General features: G+C 34.4%; 1 protein-coding gene across 2 annotated transcripts in view; it reads left to right on the top strand.

Annotated features, from left to right (window-relative positions):
- MORC3 (MORC family CW-type zinc finger 3) overlaps window positions 1-20077 on the top strand; it is a 44866-nt gene extending 24789 nt beyond the window's left edge. For both annotated transcript variants that reach the window (XM_077119107.1, XM_077119108.1), the window contains 8 exons: window positions 3054-3158; window positions 4635-4757; window positions 4868-4942; window positions 5859-5904; window positions 6868-7034; window positions 13002-13890; window positions 15178-15335; window positions 18587-20077. In XM_077119107.1, coding sequence (XP_076975222.1) covers window positions 3054-3158; window positions 4635-4757; window positions 4868-4942; window positions 5859-5904; window positions 6868-7034; window positions 13002-13890; window positions 15178-15335; window positions 18587-18740 — 1717 coding nt within the window. In that variant the 3' untranslated portion in view covers window positions 18741-20077. The remainder of the gene's footprint in view (window positions 1-3053; window positions 3159-4634; window positions 4758-4867; window positions 4943-5858; window positions 5905-6867; window positions 7035-13001; window positions 13891-15177; window positions 15336-18586) is intronic.
- The last annotated feature ends 3751 nt before the right edge of the window (window positions 20078-23828 follow it).

Raw genomic sequence — 23828 nt, 5'->3', positions numbered from 1 at the left:
CTTGGATAGAATTAGAAGCCATACAGTAAATATGCCCATCAGTTTTACTTATAAATTTACTTGTTTTAGAAACACATTGTCAAAATGAGCATCTTTTGTGATAAGAGCAAACCAAACCACGAGGAAGGAAATAATCACAGTAAGAGCAAAACTGATGAATTAGGAGGAAGAAATAAGTCAGATAAAAATCAGCATATTTATTCAGGGTTCAATCCAGGGACAGAAGCTACTCCTCTATTATTTGAAAAGGGATAATTTAATATAAGGAACTGTTAATTAGAATAGTAGTGCTAACCACTAAAGAGAATAAAAGGAGACTCTAAGAGGTTCAGAAGTAGCAGATACAAAAGAGCACCTACTAAGAACAAGCTGCCTACTAGTGGCAAGAAAATGCCAGAAGGCATGGGCCAGTGCTGGTCTGTACACATAGCCTGCTGCTTCCAGTGTGGGTGAGTGGGTTGCACCTGGTCGGTTTGCAGAAGCATCCTGCCTTTATCTGAGAATATGGGCAAACTGGATCTGGTCTTTAGGAGATGCCCTCTATTGTTGGAGGTTATGGAGTGCTGGAGCAATCAGAAAACTGCTGGTGACAGAGCTTGATCTGTGGACACAGGTGGAGCTCCTCTGAGAGGCCAGTTGGGCTTTCCACCAAATAACCATGGAGGACCAGAACCTAAAGGAAGTCCTTGCTGAACTCCCTTTGCAGTTTTTTTTCAATCGCCCTAAGCCTAGCTTAACATTGCTCAGATTAGTAAAGGATAAATGGTACAGGGTCAAGCGCCACTGTCATAGATGGCATTAAGCTAAGACTGGATTTGGAGCTAAGTGACATTAAACTGATAACTAAAACAATAAAAAAGCCAACATTTTTGTTCATAAGATTAATAAACTATAAGCATCAAAAATGATAAAAAGAAAACACAAATCATCAGTATCAGAAATGAAAATGGGGACAGTACTACAGACTCTACAGACACAAACCAGTAAGAGGATAGCAAGAACAATTTTTTTACCATTTTAGAGTATATGAAAACATTCTGTTGAAATTGAATCAATTTTTAAAAACCTTGCATAATGTGAAAATCAAGAAGTGACATCAGTCTTGCACAAACCCTTATGAGGGAATATTTCCAATTTCTTTTATGAGGCCATAAAACTTTGTAGTAAAATCTGATAAGCACATTTTAAGAAAGGAAATTTATATATCAACCTCATGAACATAAATTTAAAAATCTTAATTAGGATAATAGCAGATACAACCCATGACCTGTAAAAAGGACAGTGCAACACAACCAAGTAGCATGGGTGGTTTTAATGGTCAAAAATCACTGTAATTAATCACATTACTGTTAAGAAGAAGAAAAGTCTTATGGCCACCTTTATAGGTGCAGAAAAAGCACTTGAAAATTTGAAGACCTGTTTGATTTTTTTTTTAAAAAGGAATACTTGCAAAACCATGAACAGAATGGTAAATTAAACAGTAAAGAGCTTGTATTAAAAACTAATAGCAGGGCAGGCCACGGTGGCTCAGTGGCAGAGTTCTTGCCTGCCATGCCGGAGACCCGGGTTCGATTCCCTGTGCCTGCCCCCGCAAAAATAAAAATTTAAAAATTAACAGCAAGCTCAATATGGCAAATTATTAATAGCTTCCCCCCAATGTTGGGAATGAGGTAAGGATATCAGCTATTAGCCATTATTATTGAGAAAATAACCAGTACAGTAAGGCAGGACAAAGCAAAAAGGTAATGTGTTAGAAGGAAGAAATAAAACTATCATCTGGAGATGACAATATTAAGTGTTTAGAAAAGTCCAAAATGTTCTGTGAACTAGAATTAAGAGAACCAGTTACTAAACATGTATTTGGTTGCTAGATAAGAAATATTAAAAAAGCCATTGAATTTCTATATACCAACAACAAAAAAAGAAAATGAGTGAAAAAAAAAAAGAGAGACTAAATAAGTATAGTGAAAACTTGTAAAGTCCCTATACTGAAAACTAAAATTTTATGAAAGACTCTCTGTTGATCTAAGTAAGTGACTATACCAGGTTCATGGAAAAGACCTGGCAAAGGTTGTCAAGATGTAGGGCAATTGAAACCTCTCGTACTTTGCTGGTGGGTATGAAACTTGTTAGCATTTTTGAAAACTATTTGACACTATGGAATAAAGCTAAACATAGATACATATCTGTGACCCAGCAATTCCAGCTCCTAAGCATTTGGTCAGCATATATGGTCAACAGCCTCATGGATTGAGGAATACAGGTGATGAGGCTAAGAGATAAGGTAGAATCAAAAAGGCGATGTGAAAGGAGAAGCATATTTGGAGGCAAAGTACATTCTAATGTAGATATTTGTGCATGTTGATCATGGGACTTCTTGGAAAGAATATTGAAGTAAGAGGTGTTGTGTGAGACTGGGGAATAGGTTAGAGTTAATCTGTCCAAGTATAAAAACTGGATATCCTGATTTTTAAACATTTTCTTTTAAATTTAGCATGTTACAGTGACTATGTTGTAGTATGTGTCCTAGCACAATAGGTGCATTAATACATGCTTAATCAATTAAATATGGTCTTAGTTTCATTTATCTCATTAGGACCTATTAATTTGCTTTTTAAAGGAATCTTCTTATGAGAACAATAGAAGTCTAACTGTGGAACAGAAGCCATTTGTAAAATACTTGCTGGTAATGATTTTATAATCCAAAAGTTTGAGTTCTAGTTTAAATTGAAGGGTGTCAGTTTACTGGTTGGTGTGGAAATGTAGTTTATAGCTTTCCCAGTTAATTGGTCTGCAACACACTTTCTCAACAGAGGACCCAAAGTAGCACTATTTTGTCTATTATTTCCCAGATAATCCTGGCTCTGTTCAAGGAACCGATAAAGGTCCTGATATGGTATTACTTTCAGTGTTCATTATTACAAGTACATTTTGGATTTATTTCCAGCACAGTGCCTATATGCTCATTACTTAGGTTATTTAATGTTTTTTCTTGAGTTTTATAATACTTTATCATTTTTTCTTGAATTGATTTTATAATTTACTTTTTTAAGGCTTACAATAGTAGCACTAGGAGAGAAGCTTAATGATTATTGGAATGAAATGAAAGTGAAGAAAAATGCAGAATATCCTCTAAATTTGCCAGTTGAAGATATACAGTAAGTACTTTTAGGAAAATATCAACTCATTTTTATATCAAGATGTGATATCAGTAGGTATAGTGATTATTCAATGTCTTGCATACTTTTGACTAACTCATTAGTAAAGAAATAAATTCTTCAACATGAATCTGCATATCCCAACGTAAATGAATATACAAACATACATACTATACATCCATTCATACATACTTAAGATTCATGATTCAGTATTTACCTATATCTGTAATACATGTTGATACCATTTTTTTAATTTAAAAAAAAAGAAAAACTTAGCCTTGGCTCCTTTAATTGATTTCACTATCTGCTCATGGGTTGCCATATTTTGAAAACACTAGTAATGGTTAGGATCATAGGATCATGGGTCTAAGGCCAGACTTGGGTTCAAAGTCTAATTCTGCTGCGTAAGTAGCTTTGTGATGTTGAACATGTTAATTGTCCTCTTAAGCTTCTGTTTTCTCATCTGTAAATCTCCCCATCTGCAAGACAGGAACATAAATAGCACTCAACTCCTAGAGTTGTTGTAAGAATCAAATACTGTGATGTTTGACAAGCGACTTAGAAACACACATAGCACATAGAAACAATCTTAAAATATTAGGTACTGTGTGTACATAGTGCTATGGTAAGATATCTTAGATAAAAATGAAAAGCAAAAAACAGCACAATAGGTAAATATTCGTATGTATATATACATATGTGTATGTATATATTATAGAAAATTTCTGCAAGGATGAAAAAATAACAGTGGTAACCTCCTGAAACAGTTATTTTTTTACTTAGTGTCCATATTTCCTTTTTACTTTATTAAAGTAAAAATAAAATATAAATAATAAAATAAAAGTAATAAAAATATAAAAGTAAAAAAGTGTATTTTTACTTTATAAAAATTTTATATAAGTTTGTCAGTGCATTTTTAAAAATTAGATTTAGAACGTTATTAGCATCATGGTGAGCCTGCATCAATTCCTTACAAGATTATTCAGTTTTCAAATGAGAACAATATCATAGTATTAAAAAGAAATTTAACTATGTGTTATACTAGAGGATAAAAACAAAATTATCAATTTTAAAAATGCTTAAATTATATTTCCAGCTTCTTTATTTGCTGAATTTGGGTAAATTAATGAATTTGACAATGGTAGAACTAACTTGTAAATTTCACAGCAAGGTGTTTGAAATATTTAAGTTTGAATTGTCATTGTCATAGAAGAAATGTAAAAGTATGCTCATATGTAAAGAAGACATTAAAATAGCTTGGTTCAAATTGGCCTGTGACCTTTATCCTTTTGAAGGTAACCACAATTGTTGTTTCATAAAATTTAAATTGCTGGACAACTAAACAGTTATGTCACAGAATTTTCAATGAAGAAATTAAATAATAGACATTTTTTGGTAGGAATGGATATAGAAAACCTAATGAAGAACTTAGAATCCATATTTCCATGCTAATATTTTTTTCTTGTTTTGTTATAGGAAACGTCCTGATCAGACATGGGTTCAGTGTGATTCTTGTCTAAAATGGCGAAAATTACCAGATGGGATAGATCAACTTCCAGAAAAATGGTATTGCTCCAATAACCCTGACCCACAGTTCAGGTACCATATAGTTGGTAGTACCCTTTTCTGGAAAGGCAGAAAGTACTTATTCAAGATGTATGAACAGGCGCTTAGTGAACATCTAATTCCCATGCGATTTTTCTGACTAGAAATTGTGATGTTCCAGAAGAACCTGAAGATGAGGATTTAATGCATCCCACATATGAAAAAACCTACAAAAAGAAGTGAGTGTCGTGTTAGTGATGAAATTGTGATGTGTCTGCAGCATTAGTTGATGCTTCTCCAAGATAAAGCTAGTGTAATAGTTATGACCCACAATGTGGAATGCATGATACCAGGTGCTTTTCTTTTAAGCTTATTATATGCTGTGGATACATTATTAATTTACTTCATGTTTACTGCTATCCTATCTACAAGATGCTTTTAGTTCAGAGTAGTTCATCTCTTTGGGCCACACACAGATGAATCATAACTGATGCTGGCCTTGATGACCTTACGGTCTAACAGGGAAGGTGAGGCATAAGTGTACAGTATGATGAATGTCATAAAAGGTACAATATGGTATTGTACAGAAGCTCATAAGGAGAGATTTCTTTGGTTGGGTTTGTAAGGAAGACAAATGGATGAGGAAACTTCATGAAGGAGGTCATCTTTGCAATAGGCCTTGAAGGGTGGGTATGATGAGAATGTGCAGGGAATAGTGAGTTGTTCAGCTAGATGTATGAATGGTAATAAGGAAAAATGAGGGTGGGAATAAATAGGTGGAGTAATGATAGTCAGCCATGTGAATGTTAGGCTAATGTGCCTGGGCTAATGTTAGGCTAACCAAAAGCTGAAAACATTAAGAACGTTTCAAGTGGTTTTACAGTGAACTATGGAAGATAAATCCAGTGGCAGGATTGGAAGTAAAAAACATCATTTGGAGGCCTGTGTGGTATTCCAGTTCAGAGGTCCAAGAATAATAGCTTGTAGGGATGGCAGGCTGTAGGCACACATTAGACAGTTAGATAAAAAGTGTAAATATTTCCCTGCCTCAGAACTTCTCAATAGTGAAATGGCAAGTATGTCATTGGAAAATAAGAATGAAATGCATTAATGAAGTAAATTTAAATCTGTTCATCTTTCATATTTCTTTTAAAGAGACAAGGAAAAATTCAGAATCAGACAACCAGAAATGATCACTCGGGTAAGTAAACCTTCCATTTTATATCTCTGATTTACATTGGGTAGTGATTAGTTTAACAAATTCTGATTTTAAAGCATAAGACTTGTGTGATAAATTGAAGGTATCTTGTTCATTCAGGTCACTTTCTCTCCTCTTTTCCTGTACTCCCTCTTTTCCCTCCTTCCCATCCATAATTTCCCAATCCAACAGCTTCATACTGTTCAGTTTTATTGTTTAGTTAGGCATCTTCTGAGGAAAGAGACTCTGATCATTAGAAAGGCAGTCAAGGAAAAATTCAGAGCAGCTACTTGGGTGCCAAGCTTTAACACTAACCTGGACAGAAGCCATAGTGTTATAATTTCCCTGTGCTGACCATTGCCATCTTTGGCCCTTCCCTGTTTATTTTAATGCTAGTAGTGTTAAGAACTTGCGGTTAATATTGTAGTTGGTTATAGTACTTCTGGTGTAAGATGTTTTGATTCGCAGATGTGTTTGCTTATAATTTCATTGAAATTATTTTTTATATAATTCTGAGGGTTTGGGGATGAAAACAGAACTGTGGGGGGGACGAAAGTATGCTTCCTTTGTTTTTTAGTGGTAATATCTTTATGATTTTATTGTCAATCTCTATTTTAGAAAAATAAATTTTAATTTTATCTCAAGTCCAGTGGCACAGAGTTCAGCAAACCTTTTCTGTTAAGAGCTGTGTTAGGTTTTGTGGGCTGCATACAAGTCTATTGTGTTCCTTGTTTGTTGTTGTTCGCTTTGTTTTATTCACAATATTTTAAAATGGAAAAAACCATCTTGGCTCACAGGCTGGATTTTCCCTCTTGGCCCATTGTTTGTCACTCCCTGCTGTAGCACAGGAAATTTACATGCTTAGAATGGTTCTCAATGTCCTCTGGCATAAGGGGAAAAGGGAAATTTTTTATTTTAAACATGTCACATTAAAATAATTCCTTTAAGTTAATTTTTCCCCAACAGATTAACGCTGACCTGTTATTTCGGACAACCCCTGTCTCAAGCCAAAACTTTTCTCCTGTGAAGGAAAGTGTTCCAAGAGGACATCTTTCAGAAGCGGCAAATACTTACGCAACAAGACTTATAAATAATAATCGAGTTTCACCCCAGTCTGAACCTGAGAGCAACAGGTCAGAGACTAAGAGGTGTATTTCCATTTGGGGAATATTAAGCAGAACCTTTACTGACACTTCTGTGGCAATAATGCAGTTCTAGGAATTTATATTCTATACGAACCTTAAAAGTCTCAAAGACAAGTTAATTTTCATTTATTGTCCAAACTTACCTTGCACTACTTCTGCCACTGTTTATAGTTTAAAAAATATATTATTTGTATTCATTGTAGAATTTAATCAACTATTTGTCACCTCTTTGGACTTCTTTTGTAGTATGAAAACCCCTATGTTTATGGTGATCTGAGTTGAGAAAAACCATGTAGCAATTAACAGTGTAACAAATGAGGCCTATACATTTTTAGCATAGCACTGGCACATTGTAGGCACTATTTTGAATGAGTGGATAGAAAAGAAAGGGAGAAAGAATCGAGTCCTCTTGACTAGCATGATCAGAGAAGGTTTTGTGCCCAAGTGGCACTTAGGTTGGTTCTTCAAACTCTAAAGGAATTTCTCTGCGTAGATGGCCTATTCAGGAGAAATAGATGAGCATGATGCCCCTGAACTAGTAGTCATATTCTTCACCCCCACATACTTGGGCAGTAAAAAAAAAAAAAAAAGACAATTCCACTTAAGAATGTCCTTGATGAAGCAGCAAAAATTAATTTACCTCTCAGCTTTAAAGCACGTGAACTTTTAGTACTCTGTGCAACACATGGGAAGTATACATAAAAGTACTTGTGCATGTGAAGTACGGAGGTAGAAAGACAAGTACTTCTGTGCTCGTTTGAATACTGATCTGAACTAGCTACACTTTTCATGGAACACCACTGAGAATGACTAGCAAATAAACTACTTATTCACATTGGGATATTTGGTAGAACTTTTCTTTAAGGCAAAGTGAGCTCTCATTTCAAGGAAAACAACTTTCTGTTGCTAATGGTGAAATTCAAGCTTTCAGGTAAAAAATTAGAATTTTGGAAAATGTGTCCACAAACATGGACATGACTGCTTCCGTTAACAAACGGGATATTAAAATACTGTTTTAATGAAGGGTGTCACCATTTAGAAGATCTGCATAACTTGTTATTTAGTACTTTACAAATGATGAAACATTGTTATTCACACATGGATATAATACCCATTCCAAATTGAAGATAGGCCAATGAATTTTAATGCACCACAGTATAAAAGATTCATTGAAATGGTTTCAGAATCCTCACTACAACTACCCTTTAAGAAACTACCTCTTGTCAAGCTTTTAGCATAAGTGTTTGTCTGAAAAGGCTAGTAAAATACACTTCCCTTTTCTAACTGTGTGAGGTGGGATTTTCTTCCCATGCTACTACATATTGAAACAGATTGCAGAAAACAGTAATGAAAATCCAGCTGCCTTCCATTCAGCCATATTATTAGTAAAGAGATTTGCAAAACTGTAAAATACTACTACTTTTTTCATAAAGGTTTTTGTTTGTGTCATAAAACATAGGTACCTTTCATTAAAATTATTTATGTTAATTTGTAGTGGGTCAATTATTTTTATTTTTTTAAGTGAAATTATGGATACATATTCTTAAAATTCTCAGTTTTGATTTTTAAAGTAATATTGATATGTATTATCCAGAAAAACACAAGCTTTTTGTGGTTTCAATAATGTTTAAGAATATAAAGGAATTCTGAGACCAATAAGTGAGAACTTCTGCTGTAAACTCTATCCCCATCTTGGACATTATCGTAAGTACTCAGCATATTAAAGATTCTGAGAAGTTCTACAGTGAAACGTGTTTAACTTTCCTTCCTCAGACTTATTTGAGCTGCATTCTTTTTTCAAGGAATAGTGTTGGACTGAGAGGGACCTTAGTGAATATTCATTCTGCTTCTGTATTTTATGTAAGAGAAAATTCAGCTCCATTAAGGTTATGCGAGTGGTTATCAGATTGGTTAGAGGCAAAATATAGATTAGATAGCTGAGCTACAGACTGTTTCCCACCTTACTCTATTTGATGTAATTGTATCCAGATCTTGAACCTATTGCTGTTAATTAAGAGGGACAAAGGAGCACATATTGCAAACTACTTGTAAAGAAGCAAATATGGATCATGATGGAGGGTAGGAATGGAAGAGAACTGTTCCCATATACTTTGGGAGAGATGACCAACTGTATGTGGTCTGGGAGGTAGAGATGATGAGTCCACGATAGCACTATGAGTCCTTAATACCTGCTATTTAGGAAAAATGATGCCAGAAGAAGTCAAAGAGAGAAAATAACTTTGGTTTCAGGTTTTGTAAGTTTGTGTTATTAGTGTCCTAATGGTTGTTTCATGCCTCCTTTGGTTCAAAGGAGAGAAAATTCTCTTCCTTTACCTAGTTTGTCTTCTTAGAGGATTTATCAGGTAGATGGGGGTGAGAACCGTAGGTAGTAATGAATAAATTTCTTTATTAATCTGACTGGAATGGTGCCAGTTGTACGCTTAAAGCCCCAAGAAATTAGTGGTTTTGTTTTCTAGGGCATTTAAGATTGGATTTTAATATTTTGTGGTTTTTTGAAAGCGAACAAATTATTCTCACTAATCGAGACTTGTTCTTTAGAAAGCACTATTTGCAAAATCACATAAATCCATACCAAGTTGCCATTTTTAATTTAAAAATCCCCTGAGGTGTATCTGGGCCCTGGCTGGCAGGTCTCTGTCAATGAAGATTGTATTAACCTGTGATTTTAGACAGCTCCAAATGGGAAAAGGATTAGTAGGAGCAAGAGCTGCAATACTTTTAGAATATGTTGATTCTTTTTTTTTTTTTTTTTTTTTTTTTTTTTTTTAGAGGGAGGAAGGGAAGGAAAGACAGAGAGAAGGAAGGAAGGATGGAAGGAAGAAAGGGAAACATCTTTAAACATTTTCTTGTTTTATTGTATTTTGTTTGTTTGTTTGTTTTTTACATGGGCTGGGGCCGGGAATCGAACCGAGGTCCTCCGGCATAGCAGGCAAGCACTTTGCCCGCTGAGCCACCGCGGCCCGCCAGAATATGTTGAGATTCTTTAAGAGTTTAAGCCTAGTTTGAGAGTTAGTACTTTATAAACCGAGCCTATATGTTTGCAAGCCAAGATCCCTTGGATAGGAAAACAGAATAGAGAGAACAGATTTCCTGGTGGTAGCTGTGAAAGTGCAATTAATATCTTCATTATCCTATAGCTAAGTTTCTCAGTTGTTAAGAATTCCCAGCTGTAACTTTTTTTTAGAACAAAAAAAATTCTAAGCTATTGTTTAGAAAAGGTGTAAATTACCCAGAAAAGGAGTAAGTAGAGTTACGAATAAATTCCAAGGCTAGCTACTAATGAGTTAACTGTCCATTGTATGCAATTGAGAAAAATCTAAACATTCAATAATGGTGATACTAGAATAACTACATTATATCATTAAACTTGAACACTGATTCTTTAAAACAGTGGCTTTCAATTGTTGATCTTATCCATGGTAAGAAATGTATTATTTTATCATGTATGAGCCAGTACACATCTGTGGTGCCAAAACCTGAAAACAGAAGTTTCATAAAATAGTATCCCTGCCACCTGTGACACAGTTTTACAACATTGTACATTGTAGATTCTGATAATTTATATTCCACTTTTAAAAATGACCCAGCAGATTGATTCATAATCCACTAAATGGAGGACTACAAGCAACTTGAGAAACTATCCTCTAGACCTGGCCTCTAGCCACATGTGACTATTTAAATTAATTATAATTAAAATTCAATTCCTTAGTCACACTAGCCACATTTCAAATGTTAAGTAGCTGCATGAGGCTAGAGACTACCTTATTGGATAGAACAGCTATGGAACATTTCCATTATTGCAGAAAATTCTGTTGGACAGCATTGTTTTACATCATTGTTTGTTCTCTTCAATAAAGGTTGATAAGCTGGTGTCTGGATTTGGGGATCTTTCACCTGGGAAAACAGGCCCAGGACTAATTCTGCAGTTTTGTTTTCTATGTATAAATGTTATTTTTCTGAGAGGTTTTGTAGCTTTCGTCAAATTCTCAGTGATCTTTGATATATGAAAATGTTGGAGACAACTGTCTTCAGCATATATAAATCAAGGAGTTGATATTCAGAGTAGTTTGTTTATAGCCTGAGTTTTGGGAACCAAATTTTGGGGTTAGATTCCTATATAACTAAGAACTTTGGTATTTTTACAGGTCTTAGTATTCTTGGCTTTTCCTAAAGATGGTTCTATAGTTGCAGACAAAAGATAGGGAATGATTTTTTTAAATGGGTGTTAGCAAAATGGAAGAGGAGAATAAAAAGGGACATTTTAAAATTAAACAATTTCTAAAGCCTATATTCTCATTTAACCAATGTCTGGAAAGTTGGAGCCTACACTTAGGCTTATTAGGAATTGCCGTGGTGAGAAAAAATGATAGGGACACTCCCAGTTAAACAGGGCAGAGTAAACAAATAAATAATTGATAGACCAGATAAAGCTGAAACCTAAGCTTTCTGAAGTAGAATGGAAAGCTGACATTGTAGATGCCTAGAAAATCTCAGGACTTGGAAGAATCAGGTACTTCTAAAAGTGAAGGCTAAGGGGTGAACACGGCAGGCTTGCATGAAAGTTCGTATAAGGAAGAGTAGGTCCCTAGACCACTTTCCAACCTGCAGAGTACGGCAGCTACACCTTCTTGTCCTCTATCAGAAGATTGCAGATTTACTTGAAACAATTTTTACTGCCGAAGATGGGGGTGAGCCACTATTTAAAAATAGAAGAATATGGGAAAGTTGAATACTGAATGGTGAGAATCCTCAGCGTCCTTCCTAACTGGGTTCTCACACAATTAGCAGTCAGGGTTTTTTATCTACCTTGCAACTTACTCCTGTGGGAGATAGAAGAATTTCTCTTTTGGAAAACAGTGGACCAAGAGAAAAGTCCTAGATGATAGACAGTTTGAGTTGTCTTTGAATCATAAGCCTATCTCTTAGACAGCATCTAGTCAGTTTTACTTTTTAGTAGGATCACCAGGTGTGATCCATCTAACATGGGACGACAAACTGAAACAAACAGAGTAGAAGAAAACAATATGAAATGTATTGTGGGGTGAAGTGGATATTGATAAAAATCTCTTAGAACATAGAACAAAAAGATAAACAATTGGCAGACAATTTTAAAAAGATAATGCATCAATATAGAAGGGGCAACATCTAAATAAGGGAGATTGAGAGGTCTGTATAAAAAATTCAGTAAGCTTGAGAGTAAAGTTTCATCTTGCAAAGCTTTATGTTTATGTCCCGTGTATTCTTAAATTGCCGTTGGAGTTTGTGCCCCATCAATATGAGTAGTCCTAGAAAAGGGGAAATTTGAGATCTAGAAAACAGCCTAACACAGAAGCCTAGCAGGTATATCAGTATGAATTTCCCTCCAAGTGGGGAAAACAAGTAATCCAATTATTGATAACTCACAGAAAACTTAAGCAAATGTAGAAAAAAATGAGGCAAAACCTGTAATTCAGGGACAATTGTTTCGTAATGAAAGGATAAGTATTGCTAATTTACTTGTGGCTCACATTTGATAACTGAATATTGATGAAATTATCACAGCAAATGGGAATAGCAGTGCCATTGACTGAGAATATAGAGAAGGGCTGAGGGAAGTGGTGGCACTCAGGGAGTCAGATTTTGTTTTGGACCTTGCTACACTGAAACACCTGAAGAATACCAAATTAAGAGATGTTTGGCAGTGTGTAGAACTGGCACTTCAAAGAGATCTCAATAGTCATGTTTCCTCATCTGTAAAATGAGAGAATAATCTCTACTTCAGTAAATTATTGGTCAGTATGATATATTTTTAAATGAGGATGTCAAATTTTTGCAATTTTAAGGTAGCTTAATTATAAGAATGTTATAGTAGTGTAATTAGAAAGATTATGTAAGGTTATCTATTTTCATTTTGATATTTTATAATTTCATATTTTATATTTAAATTGTTTTCAGCCTAAAACGGAGACTTTCTTCTCGTTCCTCAATTTTGAATGTGAAGACTCGGAGATTGACTAATCAGTCATTTGAAAATTCAACTTATAAAGATGATGATGATGAAGACGTCATCATCTTAGAAGAAAACAGTACTCCCAAACCTGCAGTAGATCATGACAGCGAAGTGAAATCGGAGCAGATCAACATAGAGCAAAGTGGTGTTGAAGTCAAGCTTGTGGATGATAAGGATTTTTGTGGCCAGACTAGCACAAAAAGCACCTCCTCATCCAGATGTGATCAGGGAACTACTGCAGCCACACAGACTGAAGTACCGAGTCTAGTTGTTAAAAAGGAAGAAACAATTGAAGATGAGATAGATGCAAGAAATGATACTGCAACACTGCCATCCTGTGTAGAAGATGAAGTAAAGGTACATGAAATCCAGGAGACAGTTGATAAATCTGTAGGTGAGGCTGGCTGCCAGTTAAATGAACTGAGAAATGAGCTACTTCTAGTTACCCAAGAAAAAGAAAATTATAAAAGACAGTGTCATGTGTTTACTGACCAAGTGAAAGTGTTACAGCAGAGGATACTAGAAATGAATGACAAATTCGTGAAGAAGGAAACTTGCCATCAATCTACTGAAACTGATGCTGTATTTTTACTTGAAGGTATTAATGGCAAATCTGAAAGTCCAGACCATATGACTTCTCAGTATCAGCAAGCTTTGGAAGAAATAGAAAGGCTGAAAAAACAGTGTAGTGCTTTGCAACATGTAAAGGCTGAATGTAGTCAGTGTTCCAATAATGAGAGTAGAAGTGAAATGGATGAAATGGCTGTGCAGCTTGATGATGTATTTAGACAGCTGGACAAATGCAGTATTGAGAGGGACCAGTATAAAAGTGAGGTGAGTTTTATTGGCCAATGTAAAGATGATAATTCGAGTCTAGGGGTGTTCAAATCTTAAGAACTCCTAATTGCTAGGAATAGTTTTCACTTATTAATTCCGTTTAGTGAGTCTCTGTTACTCAACTAGTTTTCATTTGGGGAGTGGTCCTAGGGACACAGGAAATGCATAAGGACATTTTGGTTCTTAAAATGCCTGGAGGGAATTGCATTACTGGAATTTAATGGATGTATATAACCTCTAGTGCGCAGGACAGTGCTGTATAAAAAGTTGTCTTATCAAACTGTCAATATCACTTCATTGAGACAGCCACTTACTTGATACAGTAGGCAATTTATATCCATTATTAATAAGCTTTACAATAAGTTGTACAAGGTAGATGGTTGTATTGTCGTTTTATAGATGTACCCTCATTAGTTAGAGTTAGGTTTATTTTCACATAAAGTGGCAGCTTTATGGTCATTAAAAACACAGGCTCTACTTGCATTGTTGCCTTGCTTTTCACTGCAGTAGTGCTTTGATAAGGCTCTTGAGGTTTAGCCATTTATCTGCATTCCAAGGAACAGGAAAGAGAAGGTATACGATTACTTAGATGCTTCCTGGAAGCTGCTTCTGTTCATCAGTCACAATGAGCCACCTGGCTAACAGGTGTCTCTGAAATGTGGTCTTTATTCAAGGGTTCTTTTACTGACTGAGAAGAAAGATGAATATCAGGACACAAGTAACAGTCCCTGCACATAACACTACTTCAAATTCAGTTAGTTTCCTTTTATTTATTGTTTTTCTCTGACACTTGAAAAGTTTTCCCTGCTAAAAAGAGTTGGAAGACCACGGTATTCTTCTGTTACTCTGTAACAGAATTTTGCTTACATGACTACTGAAACACTCATTTAAATTGTTGGCTCAGAAACTAGATGACAAACCCATAAAAATCAATAGAAACTGTTGTAATTTAAAGCTGGTGAGTGTGCAAGAAATGAAAACCATTGTGATGGCTTATAATTTAGGCTATATTTTGTTTTTTTTTTTTTAGTTTTTAGGTACCACTTGTTTTTGGTCTAGTAATTAAAATTTTGTATTCTTTCAATATAAAAGCTGTAGAGGTGAAAGCAGATGATTTATAGTGTTAAATATAAAGAAAATTTGTGGGGTATGGGGGTCTGTTTAACGTTTTTCATATGGTAATTTTCATTAGGCAGGTTCTCTGAATTTCTAGGCTTTGCACTTTGACATTAGTATTTTTAAATTTAACAATTATGAAATTAATTAATTTACGTTTTTTGTCAGGTTGAATTATTAGAGATGGAAAAATCACAAATACATTTACAGTGTGAAGAACTCAAAACTGAAATTGAACAATTAAAATCTACAGGTCACCAGATTGGAACAGATGTTTCAACTGCAAGTAACATTGAGGAGTCTGTAAATTATACTGATGGAGAAAGGTAATATTAAATGAGGCATTTTGCTAGGGCTGCAATTCTGGTTAGTGTGATACTTATTTTGTTAACTGCCAGCGTGCATCAAATTAATGTTGTTTTATCAATAGAGGTTATTGATTGTGAATGGTGATCCCTCCATTATGATAGGCAGAGATATAAAGGAAGTAACACTTTATCATCCTTCAAGGCTGAGGATCAATTTAGGTGAAGTAGGAATTTAGAGGGAATGTAAAGCACTTACTCCATCAAAGCGGTTTGGAATGGTGTTGGGGAAAGCAAAGTTGTGGATATTAAAAAATAGGTAGAATTAGGCCAAGGCTGGTGGAAGGCTGGGACTGTTACATGAAACTTATTTTTTCTGCCTGATTTATTATTCTTTTACTTCTGTTCTGAGTACCATTTCTTTTGCTTTTGTGACTTACATTTTATATTGGCCATTTCTATAATGCATTGGTAATATAATAACAACATTAACAATTTTTTATGTGCCATTGAATTGCCATTAGATTTATTATCTCTTACAAATCTCAAAAGCCCTATGAGAGAAAAATTACTATGTTTTACAAATGATGATGCTAAGGCCTGGCGAAGTTAAGTCACTTGTCCTAGGTCACATATTTCGATCTATTTGACTCTAGGGCCCAATTTGCATGGTGTTCAGTTTCCTTATATGTATAGTAGGAGTGATTCCATCCTTTAAAGAAGTTTTTTATTTTGGCATAATTTTAGATTTACAGAAAAGTTTGAGTATTTTTAAACATCCTACCAGTCACTTATTTGTAGAATATTCAAGGTATGTTTAAAATGCATTCTGATAGAAGTGCAGCTAGAGTTTCATGGGTTAAGACAATATTTTTAAATAAAAAATGCAGTGGGACAGTTTTGGATCCCTTGGATAATTTAATTAACTTTCATCATTTTACACAGCCTATAATTTTATGTTTTTGGTTTCCACCCTAATTTCACCACATACTTTCCCTATTCTTAGCTTTTAGAAAGTCACAAATTTACTGTTTGCCATTGTACAAATGATTATCAGGAAGTTCTTAATTCTCTTAAAACAGGAAAACAGTAAATGAATGATTACCTTATCTCAGTAGGGTCGAAAACCCACTTGGGATTCTCTGTTATGGTTTTTTTGCTTTTGATAATGGTGAGGGGCAGGAGCAGAGAAGGTAGAGGGGATGGTAGTTTTAGTGGTATGCTGATGGTTTATGATTCAGAATGTTACCGCAAAGTCATTAAGAGCTAAAATTGTGCGACTGGATCAGCTTAAAATGATAATAACTGAGACCTAAAAGGTACTGTGGTTATGAAAGTATCTCTTCCATCCTTACTTGATGTATTAACTATATTACTTTGTTTTTTAGCTAAGTTTTTAAAGGGCTTTATGAAATATGTTTATGGATATAGAAGGAATAGAGCAATGCCATGTAAGCATGGAAGGCTACGGGTCAAAAAAAAATACTTCCCGGTGTTTCTGAAAATGGGGACCATAAGCACCTATGATTCATGTAGAAATACAGATCCTTGGACCCCAGTGCAATATATTGTATTAGAAACTGTTTTAAAGAGGCTCCCAGATGATTCTTTTGCACACAATAATCTTTGAGTACCTGGTGATCTTTTAGATGGTTGAAATGTGGCTAGTCTGAATTGAGATATGGTGTAGGAATAAAATGCACCCTGAATTTGAAACACTAGGATGAAAAAAGAATGTAAGATACCTCATTAATTAAGTTTTTATTTTGATCACATGATGAAATGATAATATTGTGATGACTGGCTTAAATAAGATATAAATTTAAATTCATCTGTTCTTTTTAATGTGGCTACTGGAATACTTTAAATTGTATATATAACTCATATTATTTCTCTTGGACAATCTGTTCTAGACATTAAAAATCTGAACCCTTGAAATGGTGGTTGTAGAAAGCATCCAGGGACAATCAGAAGGGAAGGGGGTGCAAGGGTAGTTCAGTGGTAGAATTCTTGCCTGCCATGTGGGAGACGTGGGTTTGATTCCCAGTCCATGCACTACCCCCAAAAAAGCGAACAAGCAAAACAAACAAAAATTCAACAAATGGTGCTGTAATATTGGGATACTCATATGGAAAAATAATGAATGTGACCCCGCCATACAGCATACAGAAAAAAAAAAAAAGACAACAGAAAGGATAGATATGAGGATTATGAGTTGTCTACTTTTTATGTATATAAAAGGTATTGGTTATGACAAAAATAAGTTCTAGGTAGCATATAGCATGGTTATAACTTCTGGATAGCAAAGCAGAAAAGAGTTTTAAAACCCTGGGCACCCTGATTGAAAATGAATGGGAAAGCTTGAACAAAATACAGTGTGAGTGGGGATGATAATGAAATTTTACCAAAGGTCCAGTAGTATCTTAGGGAAGCTTACAAAACTAACATGCTTGAAATTACATTTTTGTGTCCTATCAATCCAAAGATGAGCATCTTAGCCCTTGTTTTAGATATTTATTTAATTGCAGAAATAATTCTTAGAATTATTTTTGAAATCTGGAAGGTAACATTTAGATACATGTACATAAACATGGAAGGAATGAAAATTATCATCTAGTCTGGGATTTCCCAAAGTTTTCAGCAAAACGCTGTTTCCTTCAAAATGGTTGGAAAATTGATTTTCAGTGAACTTTAGCATAATAAAAGTTCAGAGAAGTCCTCTAATTAAAAAAAATCTTGTTTAACATTATTTAACCCAATGTTTTGCAAGCTCATTTGAGCACAGAACCTTTTTTCCCTCATAGAACTATAGATATCTCTTAGAAGTGTATTTTAGGAAACAGTTTATTCTGAAAAGAAACTGAAATGCAAAGAGATATATTCTTATGTTCTTAGACCACTATTCTTTCTAGTGTAAATCACTTCTGTTTTCTAAGTGATGATATTTTAATTTACAAATAACCTCTAGTTCTTGTATTTTGCTAGTCCATGTTTTCTCTCATTTGCTAATTAAAAATGTATTTGTAGGAACCAAACAGAAGCCACTAATACAAAGTATTAAACTTAGAATTTAGGCTAGAATCCAATTAAACCTCAAATTGACTTCTGTATTAAATACAGTTCTAAAGGCAAGCCTTTGCTTTTCTTTTAGTTTAATTGTATATGATTTTACAAAAATTGTGTTGGTTTCAGTTAAAATTTGTGTAAATTCTGTATAAATATTACACTGTATTATAATGCTCATCTAATATGTCTAATACTTATATTTGCAGCCTCAAACTTCGATCTCTTCGAGTTAATGTAGGACAACTCCTGGCCATGATTGTACCTGATCTAGATCTTCAGCAAGTAAATTATGATGTTGATGTAGTTGATGAGATTTTAGGACAAGTTGTCGAACAAATGAGTGAAATCAGTAGTACTTAAAGTATATTTTATGTGAGATAATAAAAATATTTGCTCACTCCTTTTGGTTATACAGCTTTCAAAATATAGACAGTATGATGGGTAACAGACTGAAGAACTATAATATTTACTCTATTCTATGCATTCAGGCGTGGCTACAAATACCATGACACATTATCATATCTTTTTAAATACCTGTGAATTATTGATATTGAGCAGTAGAACATCTGATTCAAGATTGTTTTCAAATATAAATATTTGTAATTAAGTCTGCACATATTTTTTTATTGCCCTAGAGAACTTTGGTGTTTTTCACCAAGAAGTTTTCAGATTGCCCCTAATCTTTCCGGTTTCCCAAAGTGTATTTTTCACTGAATTGAGGGCTATGCCATAATACAAATGGAAACGTTACCTTTAATTTTCTTACAATCCAGTTTTAAACAGGATTTTTAAAATGTGTGAACACCACTGATGAGTCTAGTTGTAAGTGAATTGAGCATGAATGTTTCTTTTCTATAAACTCCTATCTCCTAAAATATTTGATTCATACAAATAAAGTAAGCAGAAACTGATTTTGCCAGTTTTCTTGTTCCGAGATTGCCAATCATGATTAAACACAGAACGTTTTTATACAACATAGAAATGATCTTTAGTATTAAAAAAAAGGTATTGAAAATATTAAATGTACCACCACATTTATTTTGAAGCCCATTCTTGACTGGTTGGTCAGCATAGAGTGGGTATGGGTATGACAATTGTTTAATATTTCTTTTTGTGAAATTTCCTGTACAGCCTTTTGTAGGATTACTACAGGTTAATATGAGTTGAGAAAGACAATCTTTCTCAAACAATGTTGCGTACCCTTTATTATATTACAGATCTCAGTGTTTTATATAATGGAGTTAACACAGCAAACTGCCCTAGGATTTATAGTATCACATGCCATAAAACATGCTTTATTGGGCCCATGTTTTGTGCAATTTTAAAGAGATGACTTTCTATTAAGTATAACTATGTATATATAATTAAGAAACATATTTTCCACAACTAAAACGTGCATTATTTTTTCCAAATGTTTATCATTGCTATTTATTTTTACTTTTGTTTCTGAACATCCAGTACTTGCTCATTTTCCATGTATGCTTAATACATGTCTGTCGTGTATAATATTAAATTTTTACTGTACATTAACTTCTGGAAAGAGCAAATAAATGAAGATTGTTTTTATTTGCTTGATAAAGTATTTGAAAGTGTATTTTTTGTATGAAGCGGTTTTTTGTCACAATTGTACCTGCCCAAATTTTAAAATGTCTTGTAATAAAAATATATGATGGCTAACTTTTCAGATATTATTTTTAAAGTATTCTTTATTAACCCAGATTATCTTTTGAAAACTAAAAATTTGTCGATTAGCCTCAAAAGTTGAGCTTACTTTTCTTTATTAATTACAAATTAATTATCTTTTGAAGATTGGCTACTTAAAGACTCTAAAGTTAAGCTCATCTTTCTAGAGACCTTGTTTATATGTCTGTCTGTATATACAGTTTTTATTTTGCTTTTTCTTTGTACAGATCATTGAATCTAAAACCTTACCTAAATGACAGCTATGTAGAGCATGCCTAAAGTGCTTGAAGGTTTAAATTTGTATAGCAGTTTTTTCTGGAAGTTGCCTTTTTCTGTTGTGGTCAACTTCTATACTTTTGCAAAAATAAATATTTTATATGGCTGTTAGCTGCCTTAAAAGGAAAATTAATCATAGGGTTAGTAAGAGAAACCTAGCTAAATTGATGCTTTCAATATATACTTACATATTTTTTTCATCCTTTAAGAAAATACTGCCAAAAAATAAGACTGACATGTAGCTAACAGAAAAATGTAACAGAAGAATACCGTGGACTTCCATGGTATGACAGTGTTTGGGTAGAGATATCTGTCTTTTTCGTTTGCTAATGTTAAATTTGTGAAATGGTAGTGGAGGAAGGCAGTGTTGCTAAACTAACATTTATTACTTGAAATAAAATAAAACATGTATAAGGACATAAACCAAATAGTCCATAATCCATACAGACAGCTCCTGATATAGTTATCTAAGGCTAGAAAATCTTAGTGATAACCACATGGCCATACCAGGAAGCAGGTGGCAAATCCTATGTCCTTCCCTTAGGTCTCTAAAATTCTTCCTGTGGGCAGGTACTATTCTTAGGCCTATCATGACCTCAAACGCTTGATTCTTTTTTTTATTTTTAGTTAGAAAAGTAGTTTTGCAGGAAATAATTCTTATTCCATACCTCCACAGGCAGTTTTCCCTTTGCATTAGTGTAATACCTTTGTTACAATTGGTAAAACAGTATTATAATCATACCATTAACTGAAGTCCTTTGTTTTGGGTTCACTGTGCTGTACAGTATTTCTTTTTTGTACACAAGTGATCTTAGCAATTTTACTTGTACTAGTCAAAAACCGAGAGTAACTCAAATGTTCGTCCAGAAATGAACTGATGAACAAAATGTACTATTACCAGAAGAAGGAACAACTTACAGTGAAAAGGAATGAACTATGGTTATACGTACCAGCACTGAGATTCATCATGAGTAACTGAGACCAGGGATCAGTATCCTATGGCAGAAACACTATTTCTTATAATAGCCAATTTTTGTAAAGCTAATAAGGTATGATTGGGTTCATCAGTTTTTTCTCTTTTTTTTAGTTACTTTTTTTTTAAACATTTTTTATTGTGAAATATAGCATATACAAAAAAGCAATAAATTTCAAAGTACATTGTAACAAGTAGTTATAGAACAGATTTCAGAATTAAGTATGAGTTACAGTTCCACAAATTCAGCTTTTTCCTTCTAGCTACTCCAAGACACTAGAGACTAAAAAATGTATCAGTATGATTCACAGTCATACTAATTTAAAAATCTAATCTCTGTTATAATTCCTCCTCCCACTCCTTATGGGTATTTGGGCTATGCCCATTCTAACTTTTTCATGTTAGAAAGGTCTGTCGACAATATGGGATTAGGGGCATGGAGCTAGTTGATGTTCTGGAGAGGCTGGCCCCTCTGGGTTTCAGAAGTTATCTAACATAGGAACCATCTGGAGATTGTAGGTTTCTGAAAAGTAATCTTAGTGCATGGAACCTTTGTAGAATCTGAGCTAGAACCCTAGGTGTTCTTTAGGGTTAACAGGAATGATTTAGTTTGGAACTTGGCAAAGCATGGTAATTAGCAATATCTAGCTGAAGCTTGCATAGGAGTAGCCTCCAGAATATCAATTCTTTTTTGAACTGTATTAGCTACTGACACCTTTTTTTTAATTATTAATTTTTAAATTTTTAAAAAATATATAACAAACACAAACATTCTTATAATCATTCTGTTCTACATGTATAATCAGTAATTCACAATAGCATCACATAATTGGATATTCATCATCATGATCATTTCTTAGAACATTTGCCTCAGTTCAGAAAAAAATAAAAAGACAACAGAAAGAAATTCATACATACCATACCCCTTACCCCTCCCTTTCATTGATCACTAGCATTTCAATCTAAATTTATTTTAACATTTGTTTCTCCTATTATTTATTTTTATTCTATATGTTTTACTCATCTATTGATAAGGTAGATAAAAGCATCAGACACAAGGTTTTCACAATCACACAGTCACATTGTGAAAGCTATATCATTATATGATCATCTTTAAGAAACATGGCTACTGGAACACAGTTCTGCATTTTCAGACAGTTCCTTCCAGCCTCTCCATTCCATCTTGACTAACAAGGTGATACCTATTTAATGTGTAGAAATAACCTCCAGGATAACCTCTCAACTTTATTTGGAATCTCTCAGCCATTGACACTTTATTTTGTCTCATTTCACTCTTCCCCCTTTTGGTCAAGAAAGTTTTCTCAATCCCTTGATGCTGAGTCTCAGCTTGTTCTAGGATTTCTGTCCCATGTTGCCAGGGAGGTCCACACCCCTGGGAGTCATGTCCCGCGTAGTCAGGGGGAGGGCAGTGAGTTTGCTTGTTGTGTTGGCTAGAGAGAGACACCACATCTGGGCAACTAAAGAGGTTCTCTTGGGGGGGACTCTTAGGCCTAGTTTCAAGTATCCTTTGTGGGGTTAAGTTTCATATAAACAAACCCCAAGATTGGGGGCTCAGCCTATTGCTTCCGTTGTCCCCACTGCTTGTGAGAATATCAAGAATTCAACTTGGGGAAGTTGAATTTTCCCCCTTTCTCACCATTCCCCAAAGGGGACTTTGCAAATACTTTTTTATTCACTGTTCAAATCACTCTGGGATTTATCAGGGCATCACTCAGGACAAACCAACAAAATCTCATGCCCTACTCAAGGTTCATTTGCTTATGGTGTTCAATTAAGCTGTCTACGTAAGTTATATTAGGAAATGAACTAGTCAAAATATAAATTTTGTACCAAATAAACATTTTTTGCATTAGTCTCACATATAAGTTAAAATTTTAAATATTAATTACCATCTATTTTCAATACCCTGCAATAATGACATTCCTTTGTTCTTCCTCATGCAAAAACATTTTTTAAATTTGTACATTTAGTTATCATCATTATACATACACTCTAGGCATTCTTAGATTATACCATCTTAATCTTTATCGTCTATCTTTCTTTCTGATTTCATTTGTGCCCCCAGTCCTCCTCTGATCATTCTCACATTCAGCTTCATTCAGTGTTTTAACATAATTGTATTACAGTTAGGTAGTATTGTGCTATCCATCTGACACCTTGTTTTGTTACATTTCCCCCCATTTGGTCAGGAAGGAGTTGCCAATCTCATGATGCCAGTCCAGGCTCATCCCTGGGAGTCATATCCCACATTGCCGGGGAAATTTTCACCCCTGGATGTCATGTCCCACATAGTGGGGAGGGTTATGATTTCACGTGCAGAGTTGGGCTTAGAGAGAGGGAGGCCACATCTGAGCAACAAGAGATGTTCTCTGGAAGTAGCTCTTAACACATACCTGTAGTGCCTGGAACCTTTGTAGAATCTTATATAATCCCCTAGGTGTTCTTTAGGATTGGCAGGAATGGTTTTGGTTGCGGTTTGGCAAATTATGGTAGGT

The sequence above is a fragment of the Tamandua tetradactyla genome, chromosome 10, assembly GCF_023851605.1.
Source record: "Tamandua tetradactyla isolate mTamTet1 chromosome 10, mTamTet1.pri, whole genome shotgun sequence".
Taxonomy (NCBI): domain Eukaryota; kingdom Metazoa; phylum Chordata; class Mammalia; order Pilosa; family Myrmecophagidae; genus Tamandua; species Tamandua tetradactyla.
Note: the sequence above shows the minus strand (reverse complement) of the source record. Positions and strands in the feature narration are given on the sequence as shown.